The following is a 14,665-nucleotide window of genomic DNA, read 5'->3' as shown; positions in this document are numbered from 1 at the left end:
TAATATCTTGCAAGGGACTCCCTGCTTCTAAATCCACCATCGCTCGATGGATAAGAAATCTGATCACCAGAGCTTACATTCTCAAGGGCAAATCTCCTCTTGCACTTTTAGAAGCCGATTCCATCAGATCAGTGGCAGTTTCCTGGGCTTTCTGTCACTAGGCCTTTTGTAGCTCAGCTTTGTAAAGCCGTCACCTGGTCCTCTGTTTTACCAGGTGGAAGTCTAGTCCTCTGTGGATGCAGCTTTTGGCTACAAGGTCCTGGTGCTCTGAAGTTATTGGGCCTCCACCCCTTTCTATTTGTCATGTTTAACATCATCAGCAAAAGTTAAAGAAAATCCCACATTTTGGGATGTCCCCAGAACTGTAATAGAGGGGAAATCCTTCAGTGGGAACACCAGATTCCCTCACTTTGTTAGGATTTCCTGTCACTTCTTGGTTTGGTTATGGGACAGGAGGTAAAGAAAAATCTCCCCAGTGGGGCACAAAAAAAGGGGGTTAAACCTCTCTATCCAAAATCAAAAAACATGCCTTTAGTTCTACTTTAAAAGCAGATTAAAGTGGTTGTATACCCGATATACGAACTTTTACCTACAGGTAAGCCTACCTGTAAGCCTAAGGCTTACCTGTAGGTAAAATGAATATCTCTTAAACCTGTACGGTTTAGGAGATATTCACCTTGCATGCAGCCGCTGCCATCAGAGGCGCATGCGCTGTGGATGCCCGGCTGAAGATCCAGCAGACGCTGCTGGACCTTGCCGGGACGAAAACTCCCGCGCGCATGTGCGAGAGTGACGGCATCGTGGCTCCGGCCACTCACAGCGCCGGAGCCGCGAACCCGGAAGACACGCCAAAGGCAAAATGTCAGCTCCCTCCCGGTGTGGACTGGGTGAGATACCGACGTCTCATTCTAAGGTAAGTATTTCATAATGAGCTAGTATGCACTGCATACTAGCTCATTATGCCTTTGCCTTACAGGTTTTTTTTTTGTCCTGCGGGTATACAACCTCTTTAAAGTGGAGCAAAAGCCACCAATTTAACTGTTTCCAAAACAGATTAAAGGGCATGTCATGATTGATAGCTGTCACCGTTGCTTGTGCTCTCAACCAAACTGTCAATTCATCAAAAAGCTTGTGTCCTAAATGATCACTTCTTTTTAATTTAAAAACTATAGTTTGTTGGCTACCCTAGCAGAGGTTTTATTTGGAGGTTTGGAATGCAAGACAGATCTTACTGTCAACAAATATAATTTGTGTGGAATCATTTACTGATATTACAGTGTTTTGCTGCTTTATACGTAATATTTTCCTACCGTGTTTCCCCGAAAATAAGACCTAGCATTATTTTTCAGGAGGGCTGCAATATAAGCCCTACCCCGAAAATAAACCCTAGTTTAAAATGCTTGTAAAATTCTAGAATCCTCTCTATTACAGTAGTATATAATGTACAATGTGTGCGTTTCTGTAATATAATTGCGGGAAAGAGCGCTCCGGTGGGTCACAGAAGCGCAGAGCGGTGCTATAACAAAGGTATTTGGCACAATTATATTACAGAAACACAAACATTGTACATTATATACTACTGTAATAGAGTGGATTATAGGATTTTACAAGCATTTTAACTCAGTTCACACTGGGAATTCCTGTCAGGCAGGGAGAGAGGGTGAGAGAAGATAGGACATTACATGGTATGCCCTACCCCGAAAATAAGCCCTACTGTGTTTTTTGTTGCCAAAATTAATATAAGACCCGGGCTTATTTTCGGGGAAACACTGTATATCTCTTGTGTTTTTGTAAGTTCTCTGTGTTTGTGGCATGGTTATCTTGCTGTTGGAGCACCCAAGAAAGCCCAAAAGGTTCTACCTGTAACTAAAATACCACTTTAGTATTGGACTGGATCTCTGAAAAAAGCAGCTCCAGGAGACAAGGGCAGTCAGCGCAGCTGTGGTATCATCAGCATGTGTTACTTTGCTCCCTGCGGTCAGATTTAGTAAGCATCTCACAGGGTCTGGGTGACACTGCAGCTCTCTTCATTGTACAGTTTGTAATAGTGAGAATGCAATGGACTCACAGGGAGGGCAGTGTTGAAACCATTTAAAACGCATCATTGAAGAGAATTTACTAAGACTGGAGCAACCACAGTCGGTTACAGCTGTGCAGGGCAATCAATCAACTTTTAGCTTTCCTTTTTGAAGCTTAAATGATTGTAAAGTCTCCTTGTTTGTTATTTTTAAGGAAAGAAAAAAAAAGTTATACTTACCTGCTCTGTGCAGGGTTTTGCATAGAGCAGCCTCTATCCCCCGCATCGCTGGACCGTGGAACCTTCTGCCTTTACAACCACTTTAACTGAAGAAGCTGTGATTATCTGCTTTATGGTTACTGTGCACTGCTGCTCCAGATTCAGTGTGCTCCCGTTTTAGTAAATCTCCCCCATTGTGTTTTGCACAATCATTATTAGATTTGTGATTTAGCTTGCAAAGCAGCCAACTGCTTAAAGTAATTGTCAACAATCACATTGAAAAACAACCCATTCAGTTTGAAATAAAAATGAAAGGCAAAACATTTGTGTATAAATGGGAAAAAACATATAAATATCTTTTTTTCCCCCTTTTTTTTCACATTCCCTCTGTTCCCTCTGTTTTCAGCTGCATCAGAGCTTGGGGGAGGAGAAGCAACAGTGCACTGGTCTTTCCAGTGAAAGACCATGCAGTGGGGCGTGTCAGGACAAGTCTGATCATTGGAGGACAGCACACTGAGTTCCCAGCACAGCTAGAAAACTGACAACGGTGTGCTCTCCTGCTTAGTGTGGTCAGTTTTTCAAGCAGAAGAATTGGCAGTAACATCAGCGATTTCACACAAAAACAAAATGCAAAGAGAACAGGATACTTTTTCATACAAGTACATGGCACATATCAGGAATATGAAATGTTGGGTTTACATACTCTTTAAAGATGCAAAACAGGGTAACCTTTAGAGCTGCTTAACGAGTAAGCCTTGTTCCAGTCAGTTTAAACATAAAATGTTTAGAATTTACTGCAGTAGGGCCAGTCAATTGTGTTTAAATAATACCTGCATTTTTCTTCTGATTTGCATGCATTATTCTATAGGTTTGCATGCATTGTACTTCTGGTTTGCTTCAGGTTATTGTGCATTTTGTTTCTAATTTGTGTATTGGGCCAATGAAAACCAATGCTATGTACACACGATAGGATTTTCCGACAACAAAACTGTGGATTTATTTCCTACAGATGTTGGCTGAATCTTGTCTTGCATACACACGGTCACACAAATGTTTTCTGAAATTCTGAACGTCAAGAACGTGGTGACATACAACACGTACGACGAGCCGAGAAAAATGAAGTTCAATAGCCAGTGCGGCTCTTCTGCTTGATTCCGAGCATGCGTGGAATTTTGTGTGTCGGAATTGTGTACACACGATCAGAATTTCCGACAACGGATTTTGTTGTTGGAAAATTTGAGAACCAGCTCTCAGATTTTTATTGTCGGAAATTCTGACAACAAATGTCCGATGGAGCCTACACACGGTCGGAATTTCCGACAACAAGCTCACATTAGAAGAAAAGCGGTTTAACCTTAAACTACATAGAGGGTTCTTTATTGTAAGAGCAGCAAGGATGTGGAATTCCCTTCCACAGGCGGTGGTCTCAGCGGGGAGCATCGATAGCTTCAAGAAACTATTAGATAATCACCTGAATGACCGCAACATACAGGGATATACAATGTAATACATCGAACATTTGTTGTCGGAAATTCAGATCGTCTGTACGCTGCATAAGAGTATGCATCTAGTTTAGAAAATTTAGTTTAAAAGCAGCAGGACATTTTGCTAAACCCAATCCAAAAGATGCTCATAACTGTAAAACATTGAAGACAAAGGCACAGTCTTTTCCGTAAGCCTTGTACACACGGGCCGAATATCGTGCGGTTCAACAGAAACCAGTTGACATTTGGCTTGTGTGTACATCAGCCTGTTTGACAGAAGCCGGCTAAACACACATGCTGGAAAACTAGCATCCAATGGCTGTGAGCGCTGACCGGTGTGTTCTGGGGGGGCATTCCCTGCATTCCTCGCATTCCCCTTGTCAGAACTCAATAGCTGAGAGGGGAGATCGCTGTACTAACATCAGATAGTACAGTGAGCTCCTCTGGAGTTCCTCAGTATTTTTTAGTTCAGCCCGCTGGGTTGAACGAAAAAAACAGATAGTGTGTACCAGACTTTATCCTTTCTTTGTGGTTTTAGTTTCTTACTAAAACTGCCACCAAACTGCAACTCTGGACATTGACCCTTAAAAACAGTGCAATTTTCTGTTCCTGGCCTTGGAGTTATTTGATTTATTGTTTGTTCCTGTTGCTGTAACATGTTTACAGCACAAACTAAAATTTGCTACTTTTATATAAAACCCAATCACATTTGATAGTGCAGGGTTCAGCTGTTGACACAAGATTTTGTGCTTCTCAGCCAATTCTTACCAAGAATGTCTATAGGTTTGAAGTTTAAGACAGTTTTCTAGGCATTTTCCCCTCAGAAAACAGATCATGTTAGCAAGATAAACAGTTTGGTTTGCTTTGCACATAAGGTTTCTATACTTTGTAAATATCAAATATCTTTTTCAACAGTTATTGCCTACCTCTTCTGGATTACCCCCTGGCTGGGAGGAAAAACAAGATGACAAAGGAAGATCGTATTTCATAGATCACAACACAAGAACAACTACGTGGGAGAGGCCCACAGTACAGGTACCAGGACACAAGCACTGCTGAATTCCCCAGTACTTTACTTTCTTTTTCTGATAATTTTGCTGCCATTGTGTATAATCATATCTTATATTTCCAAAACAGACAAATAATTAAAACCCCAATTCCCAAAAAGTGGGGACAGGGTCTCGTTTTCCATGGTGTAGTATCCTTTCTTCTCTGTAAATATCTTGGAACTGAGACCAGTTGCTAAAGCTTTAGGAAAGGAAATGTTGCCCCAGTCTAAACATTGCTACTCTAAAACCTGGATATGTCTGTCAGCATGGATTGTGCTTTTCCAGATGAGCAAGCTGCCCTTTCCATATGCACTTATGCCCCCCCCCCCAAAAAATACCATCAATACCATCAAAGATGCAGGCTTTTGAACTGAGTGTGATAACAAGCCAGATGGTCCCTCTCCTCTTTAACCCAGAGGACGTGGCACCCATAGTTGCTAAAAAGAAGGTCACATTCTGATTTGTCTGACTACAGAACAGTTTTCCACTTGTTAACAGACCATTTTAACTGAGCTTTGGCCCAGAGAAGACAGCTGCGTTTTTAGATGGTGCAGCGAACTGTGTCCACAGTCAGTGAAGTATTCCTGAGCCCATGCAGTGATGTCCATCACAGAATCATGCCTGCAGTGCTGTCTGAGGGCCAGAAGATCACAGGCATCCAGTCTTGGGTTTCAGCCTTCTCCCTTGTGCACAGAGATCTCTCTAGACTCTTGGAATCTTTTGATGATGTTATGAACTGTAGATGATGATATATTTAAAGTCTTTGCGATTTTACGCTGAGGAACATTATTCTGAAATTGTTCGACAATTTTTAGATGCAGCTTTTCACAGATTGGTGAACCTCTTCCCATCTTTACCTGAGACACTGACTCTCTAAAATGCTCCTTTATATCCAATCATGTTACTGATCTGTTGCCAATTAACCCAATTGGTTGCAAAAATGTTCCTCCATCTTTTTATTGTTAGTTTCACTTACTTTGCCAGCTTTTTAATGCCCTGTTCAAAATGTTTTATGCTTTGCTGCTGCCATCTTTTTCAAAATTAGTTTATTTTTTTCTTAAAGTCCAGGAATCCAGGTAGGGAAGGGGAAATATCACCGCTCCAGGAAGGTCAAACGTTAGTAAACCTCTTTGCCAGTTTAGAAGCCACAGGTGCTGGCAATGCATATAGCAATAGATAGGAAGTAGTTCTGGACAGCCGCACTCCAAAAAATTGCCTTTTATTCAGAAAACAAAATCAAAAGTACATGCCACAACAGAAGAGCTGACGCGTTTCACACTACAAACAGTGCTTAATCATAGCTAACAATCACAAATGTGAAGATTAAATAAATACTTTTTGTTGAAGCCCATGTGACCAAACAATTGGTTAATTGGTTAATTAATTCACATGTGAATAGAATCCAGTTTAATTAGCCACCAAGGGCTTCAACCAGTACTGTGAGCATAAACAATCCTTACCTCTAAATGTGATAGAAAAGAGAAATAAAGTGCTCAAAATGAATTCATGTGCAGAGATATCCATGAAATGACAATCATGTGAATGATAATAATGATAAATAATATAAAAGGTGAACATGTAAAAGACCTGAGTACCTGTGCAAGTGATAAATATATATATGTAAAATAAATTAAATAATAATGTAGAAACGTAAATCGATTTGGATAAGTCAATGGAGTATGGGTGACTAGTGACTAAATAATTCAGTGTTGCATAAACATATTCATATATACATTCTAACATAATAAATTAAAGGGTAACTTTTATGTGTAAACATCGCTATGTTATCCTGATAGAGTTAATTATCTATCCGGTTTGTGTATATATGCACTAATAAAAGTGTGAATATAAATAGATATATGTGTACAAAAAAAGAGAAAAAAAATATACATGAATGCATGAATCAACATGTGTGTACGTATTGCGAAATACCAATAGGTATCAGCGTAAAAAATTATTGTATATTTATGTTCCCTTGGTGGACTCACATAATCACCTCTTTCTGCTTATGTATGAATGTGCCCACTGTATAGGCTTTGTAATAATAATCTAAAATAAGTTCCTTAACAGGAAGTATATATATATAAGGTAACATTTGTATCAAAATAAAACCACTTATACTTAGTATCATGAATCATATAAACAGATAAACACTTAAAATCTGCACCAAAATCTATAATGTGCACTAATGGACATCTAGACCCACTTAGTTCTGTACATATGAGACTCGTTTAGAACAAATAAATTATTTAACAAAGTACACATATCGAGTGTCGTTGGTGTAACTCTCAGAACACTCCAAAGAGCGGGAAAAAGATGTTCATATAAAGTTACATTTAAATCTGAGTTCAAATCTAGATCTAAATTTAAACAGAACCCTTATGCCCTGTACACACGGTCGGATTTTCCGACGGAAAGAGTGCGATCGGATTGTGTTGTCAGAAATTCCGATCGTGTGTGGGCTCCATCTGACTTTTTCCGTTGGAATTTCCGACACACAAAGTTTGAGAGCAGGCTATAAAATTTTCCGACAACAAAATCGGATCGGTTAAATTCTGATCGTGTGTACACAAATCCGACACACAAAGTGCCACGCATGCTCAGAATAAATTAAGAGACGAAAGCTACTGGCTACTGCCCCGTTTATAGTCCCGACGTACGTGTTTTACTTCACCGCGTTCAGACCGATCGGATTTTCCGACAACCGTGTGTATGCAAGACAAGTTTGAGCCAACATCCATCGGAAAAAATCCATGGATTTTGTTGTCGGAATGTCCGATCAATGTCCGATCGTGTGTACAGGGCATTACTTTTTAATTTTTGATTAGAACCAGAACCTAAACCTCAATATACATCTTTCCATAACTGACAAGTGTGAAATAGAAGGTAAGGTAAATGGTAAGTAGCGGTGATGATAATATACCACTGCACCAATGCTATACTGTAGCAAACAGGATAATGAACAGAATCCCTCTCTATTTGAAACTGCAGACAATGACTAGAAACCTAGGGGATAAGTAGTGTAAGGATTAGAGACTATCCTCATATTGTAAAGCACGGCCATGTGCCTAGGCAAACAAGCATGATATACATTATACTACTCATCCCCTAGTTATAGCATCTACAAACTAGAGTACATTTTCTGGAATTTACGCAGCTTTTAGTTTATCTCATTTCTTGAGGTGCTAAAATGGCAGGGCAGTACAATACCCCCCCCAAATGACCCAATTTTGGAAAGTAGACACCCCAAGGAATTTGCTGAGAGGCTTGTTGAGCACATTGAATATTTTTTTTTTTTTTGTCACAAGTGATTGAAAAAGGACAAAAATAGATAAATAAATATATTTTTACACAAAGTTGTCACTGAAATGATATATTGCTCAAACATGCCATGGGCATATGTGAAATTACACCCAAAAATACATTCCGCTGCTTCTCCTGAGTATGGGGATACCACGTGTGGGACTTTTGGCAGTCTAGCCACATACAGGACCCGAAAACCAAGCACCGCCTTCAGGCTTTCTAAGGGAGTAAAATTATGATTTCTCTTCCTCACTACCCATCACAGTTTCAGAGGCCATGAAATGTCAAGATAGCACAAAACCCCCACAAATGACCCCATTTTGGAAAGTAGACACTTCAAGCTATTTGCTGAGAGGCATGTTGTGTCCATGGAATATTTTATATTTTGCCACAAGTTTCGGGAAAATTATTATTTTTTTTTTTACACAAAGTTGTCTCTAAATGATATTGTTCAAATATGGCAGGGTTATATGTGGAATTAGACCCCAAAATACATTCTGCTGCTTCTCCTGAGTATGGGGATACCACGTGTGAGACTTTTTGGTTTTCAGGGTCCTGTACACGGCTAGGCTCCCATGTGGTATCCCTGTACTCTGGAGAAGCAGCAGAATGTATTTTTGTTTGTAATTCCAAATATGCCCATGGTATGTTTGAGCAATATATCATTTAGTGACAACTTTGTGCAAGAAAAAAAAAAAGTTTGTTATTTTCCCGGAACTTTTGGCAAATATATAATATTTCATGGACTCAACATGCCTATCAGCAAATAGCTTGGGGTGTCTACTTTCCAAAAAGGGGTCTTTTTGGGGAAGCTTATGCCACACATCACCCATTCTTCTAACCATTGAAGACAAAGCCCTTTCTGACACTTTTTGTTTACATGGAAACATTTTTTTTTTTTTGCTAGAAAATTACTCTGAACCCCCAAACATTATATATTTTTTTAAAGCAAAGGCCCTGCAGATTAAAATGGTGGGTGTTGCAAATTTTCTTTTCACACATTATTTGCGCAGCGATTTTTCAAACTCAATGTTTTTGGAAAAAAACACTTTTTTGAATTTTAATGCACTAAAACACACTATATTACCCAAATGTTTGAAAAAATATAAAAGATGATCTTATGCCGAGTACATAGATGCCAAACACGTCATGCTTTAAAATTGCGTACAACCGCGCACCGGCGACAAACTACATATTTTTTAAAAGCCTTTACAAGTTATCACTTTAGCATAAATGAGTAGTAAAAAAGCCCAGCAATCAAACACTGAATCATAAAATACTAAAAACAGCGCTAAAATAAAAGCCACAAAAATTGTCACAGTAAGTGGCCAGAACAAAAATAAGAGTCTCTATGTAGAAGGTAATGATTAAGACAGTTCAAGGTTTTTATAGGTGTAAAATCACTGATGTCCAAGCGTGCACCTTTCACCAGAAAGAAATCATGTTCCACCACGTGATGCACACTCCCCCAGGGGGTCAAACTCACCAGAAGCCACTATTAAAAGAGCATTGACTGGGTATTCAGCATCCACTTCACTGGTAAAGGGGCTCCATATATATCATAAAACACAAGAGCAACACCAACATAGCGTAATCCTGTTTATTCATGTAAAAATACAGCAGTTGTCCCCTTAATCCTAACTACATGCATTGTAACATTGAAAAAAGCAAATAAGCAAGCCCAGAGGGCGCTATCACCATGTCTAGCCGTCCAGGATGGGATGTGTGTTTCCCTGCAGACACAGAGGCCCTCTGTAGAAGTCCTTGATGACGAAACTGGTTAGGGCGTGGCCTACACGACAATCTGGAAGTGACGATTGCGCTCCACTGTCTGCTACCATCCACCAGGAAGATAGTGTGGTGTCTGCAGGGAAACACACATCCCATCCTGGACGTCTAGACATGGTGACAGCGCCTTCTGGCTTATTTGCTTTTTTCAATATGTTACAATGTGCGTAGTTAGGATTAAGGGGAACACTGCTGTATAGGGGATTTTTACATGAATAAACAGGATTACGCTATGTCGGTGTTGCTCTTGTGTTTTATGATATATATGGAGCCCCTTTACCAGTGAATCTTGCTGATGATGAGGACTGACTATTGAAGTGGATGCTGAATACCCATTCAATGCTCTTTTAATAGTGGCTTCTGGTGGGTTTGACCCCCTGGGGGAGTGTGCATCATGTGGTGGAACATGCTCTCTTTCTGGTGAAAGGTGCACGCTTGGACATCAGTGATTTTACACCTATAAAAACCTTGAACTGTCTTCATCATTACCTTCTACATAGAGACTCTTATTTTTGTTCTGGCCACTTACTGTGACAATTTTTGTGGCTTTTATTTTAGCGCTGTTTTTAGTATTTTATGATTCAGTGTTTGATTGCTGGACTTTTTTTACTACTCATTTATTCAATTTCTTCCTTTTTAAACAGCTGCTTGATACTTTTGAATATTTATTTATTGCTGCACATAGAATTGTGGGATTTAATATTCTTAAGTGTTTATTTATATATTTTATACTGCATATAGAATCGTAGGATTGATCTGGCGCTGAGTGAGTGTGTTATAGGCCTCATTTTACACACCACCTCCGCATTCAGGTTATCACTTTAGATTTACAGAGGAGGTCTACTGCTAAAATTACTGCCCTTGATCTGACGTTTGCGGTGATACCTCACGTGCATGGTGCAATTGCTGTTTACATATGACACGAGACCGACGCTTGTGTTCACATGTGCACGGGGGGACAGGGGTGCTTTTTTTTTTTTTAATTATTTATTTTGCTTCTTTATTTTACTTTTACACCGTTCCTTTCATGTTTTTTTTTTTTTCTTCTCATGATAGCAATAGGTAGTGACAGGTACTTATTTTTTTTTTTAATTGGGTCTATTAGACTCAAGATCTCTCCTCTGCCCTCAAAGCATCTGTCCACACCAAGATCGGTGTGATAAGATGATTTCCCAATGGCGCTGTTTATATCTGGAGAAACCAAAGTCATGAAATGCTTATAGCTTACGGTTTCTTAGGCCATAGAGAAGATAGGAGCCGTTCTGATCTTCGATCAGCTCTATGGCCAGCTGGCGGAGCCACCGGCTGCATTATCAGGTTCCCCGATGGGGCAGGAGAACCCGTGAAAACCAAGGAGGACGAAGAGGGGGGGGGAGTTCCCTCCCGCTGCTTGTAAAAGCAGTCTTAATGGCTAATCAGCCTGTGGGCTGAACGAAAAAAATATATTGATCGCTGGGTATGCCCACCATTAGAATACCGCCCTGCATCCACCCACTTCTAATGATGGGCATACATTCACCAATGCAAAGACCAGGATGGTCAGGACAGGAGGGACAATGATAGCGGGTGTCACGCCTATAACTGTGCTTGCTACAGACACGACATCTTCTTTGGGGTGATCGTTGGATAGGGGTACCAGGGAGGACATACGGAAAATGCTTCCCATGCAGCCGGCTTACTGCATTTGCGTTGGAAAGTTGGACCACAGCACCGTCTGGAAACAGAAGGGCTGTGGCGATCTCTTCCTGGAATTTAAGGAAGGATCCAGTTCATCCTGACGCTTTGTATAGCACATAATCGTTCATCAGAGCCAATTGGAATAAGTATACAGACACTTTTTTATACCAGCGCCTGGCCTTATGGCAATTAATTATGGCACAATCAACTGGTTGTTGAGGTCCACCCCTCCCACATTAAGGTTGTATTCGTGAATACAGAGGGGTTTCTCCACAACACAAGTCACCGTTTTAATTTGGACCGTCGTGTCTGCGTGAAGGGAGGACAGAACAAAAACATTCCGTGAATCCCTCCACTTCACTGCGAGCAATTATTACTTCTCAAGCAGGCTCTCTCCCCCAGCCTAAGATGGGAATCTACAAGCCGCTGGGGTAAGCCCCGTCGATTAGATCGCACAGTGCCACGTGCGCCAATTCCATGATCAAACAAGTGACTAAAAAGTGGCATAATTGTCCACATACAAGTGGTACCCCATTTCGAATAAGGGTGACACCAAGTCCCACACAATCTTACCAGCGCTCCCTATGTAGTTTGAGCAGTTCTCCGGCTCCACGTGACTTTCTTTTCCCTCGTAAGCATAAAACTATATGTATAGCCTGTTGCCCTGTCACAGAGCTTGTACATCTTGACCCCATATCTGGCACGCTTGCTGGGAAGATACTGTTTGAATAACAAACGGCCAGAAAACGTAATCAGGGACTCATCAACGCAGACAACTTGATCGGGAGTAAACAAAGCTGCAAACTGTTGGTTGAAGTGGTTTACGAGGGGCCGAATTTTGTAGAGCCCATCGTATTCAGGGTCACCCCGAGGACGACAGAGTTCATTGTCATTGAAGTGCATAAATCGCACGATCTGCTTGTATCTAGCCCTGGTCATGGAGGCAGAGAACACGTGCATATGGTGAATTGGGTCAGTGGACCAATATGACCACAACTCACTTTTTTTAGTTATGCCCATGAGGAGGGATAGGCCCAGAAAGGTCTTAAATTTGAAAACCGTGTTAGGTCTCCAATCTCTGGAAACCGTCAACTGTGGATGAATTGACCAGCATACAAATTGCTTTGGTCCACAATAGATCTATAGAGATCTTCGGTGAAAAACAGCGAATAAAAATTAAGTGACGTAAAATCAACTGTTTCCACCTGAATTCCGGGTTGGCCAGTGAATGGGGGAAGTACGGGTGCTGCAGAAGTGGTGGGCTCCCAATTCAGATTGGCAAATGCAGCAGGAAGGTTACTATGGGCTCGGTGGGCCTGTGTTTGTCTTCTTGGTGGCTGCGGGACTCTACTTGTGATAGCCACCTCACCAGCTTGAACTGCACTTATGGGACGTGCCACGTCACCACGTCATACTGCAGTGCTGGTTTGACTACAACCAGGGTATACTAGGCCGTTGGTGCTTGCCAATTCACCAGAAGGATGAACGGCATTAGTATTGGCTCTCTGCTCCATACGAGAGCCCTGCGGTTCTTGCACCTCACCAACAGCAGACGAACGGTGTCGGGTATGCCTGACCTTGGCAAGGACCACAACTCTATCGTCAGATCTGTCAGGGTGCCGCTGCTGTCTACAGGTTCCTATTCTGAGCCTGAATCTGACAGATGATTGAGTTACTCTTCACTCTCATCTGTCATGCTCATAAACGTGTAGGCCTCTTCACTAGTGTACCTTCGATTGGACATTGTGGCTTCTAAATTTACTGGTACAACTAGTGAAACTCCCAGGAAAAAAGAGCACCTGACTGTCATCGACTGCTTCAAATGCTACCAAAAAAAAATGTTCGTGTTCGCAGGGATCTGGCCTGTCTCTGCGAATGCTGCAGTTATGTGTTTTGTAAGTGACAGTGATCGATTGATACTGCACTTGGCTGGGCTGGGCGGAGGGGCTAAACGCAGGTGCTAGCAGGTATCTGGGCTGATCCCGCTAACGCTGCATTTTTGGGAACCCTAAACTACTGGGGACGCTAGTATAGATCTGATTAGATATTGATCCGTTCAGACACTATACTACTAAGGAAGGTGTATGGTACGGGGCCTACTACTAATTGCCCTAACACTGATTGGAGTCACAAGTGATACCAATGCAGAGATCAATGAAAAATCTGAAAACTGCAATTGGTGACACAGTGACAGGGAGTGAATAGGTTAACTGGGGGGGCGGGCGATCAGGGGGTGACAAGTGTACCTACGTGTACTGGTGTTAGTGTAGTGTTGTGCAACTCAATAAACATTGAGGTAAAACATCATCCTAACTTAAAGGATAACTATACTTTTTTTCTATCATTACCCTTTAAGTTACCTTCTTTCTTCTCATAACTGTCTAAAAACCTAATGCTGATCTGTCCATGCTTCTAACAGATCCACACTGTGCAGTCCATAGGGAGCCACACAGCCATCATGGCAAATTCTCCAGCTAGTCCTTTAAATCTTGTGTGTGTGCACACAGAAAATCCCAGTTATTTCCTACAGAGAGGCCATCTATTGTGTCCCAATGATATCTAACCTCTCTATAGGAATTTACAGGATTTGAGACACCAGTCGCAGTGGTGGGTATGTGCCCCCTCAGGGACCACCCAGTCTATCTCTCACAAGAGTTGTGACAGGTACGGTAAGTAAAAAGCTGGCCATACACTAGTAGAGTTTCCTTTTTGAAATTTTTGTTTTAAGACTGTTTGTTCCAAATTCTAATCATTAGTGGGGTCAAATCGACATTCTTTTTTGACCACAGTTACAAAGAGCAGAACAATGGCAAACAGTGTGTGTGGTTTTCATTTGGGAAATTACATTCATTCCAAAATCGAATGCTAAAGGCAAACAACATTTTGAAAAACTTCCAAACAACATCCATTGAATGTACTGAGAATTTTCCTACAAATGTTTATACGAAAGTTTGAAAATCATTTACAGTATTGCCAGCTTTAGACCTTTGAGATGTGGGAGTAAAGTAAAGGATAATTATACAGTAGTTTCCTGGTTAGAATATGCATTATTAAAAACCTTTGCTGTCTTTTAAAATGTAAAACCTGAATTTGGATAAACTTTAAGGGTAAAGGAACATTTGTGCTCT

General features: G+C 41.0%; 1 protein-coding gene across 4 annotated transcripts in view; it reads left to right on the top strand.

Annotated features, from left to right (window-relative positions):
* The window catches only part of NEDD4 (NEDD4 E3 ubiquitin protein ligase), a 319,479-nt gene that overhangs the window by 232,969 nt on the left and 71,845 nt on the right, over positions 1–14,665 (top strand). For all 4 annotated transcript variants that reach the window (XM_073618773.1, XM_073618772.1, XM_073618769.1 and 1 more), the window contains one exon: positions 4,636–4,755. In XM_073618773.1, the coding sequence (XP_073474874.1) occupies positions 4,636–4,755 (120 nt within the window). The remainder of the gene's footprint in view (positions 1–4,635; positions 4,756–14,665) is intronic.

This window comes from Aquarana catesbeiana, linkage group LG03 (assembly GCF_042186555.1).
Source record: "Aquarana catesbeiana isolate 2022-GZ linkage group LG03, ASM4218655v1, whole genome shotgun sequence".
Classification (NCBI taxonomy): Eukaryota; Metazoa; Chordata; class Amphibia; order Anura; family Ranidae; genus Aquarana; species Aquarana catesbeiana.
Note: the sequence above shows the minus strand (reverse complement) of the source record. Positions and strands in the feature narration are given on the sequence as shown.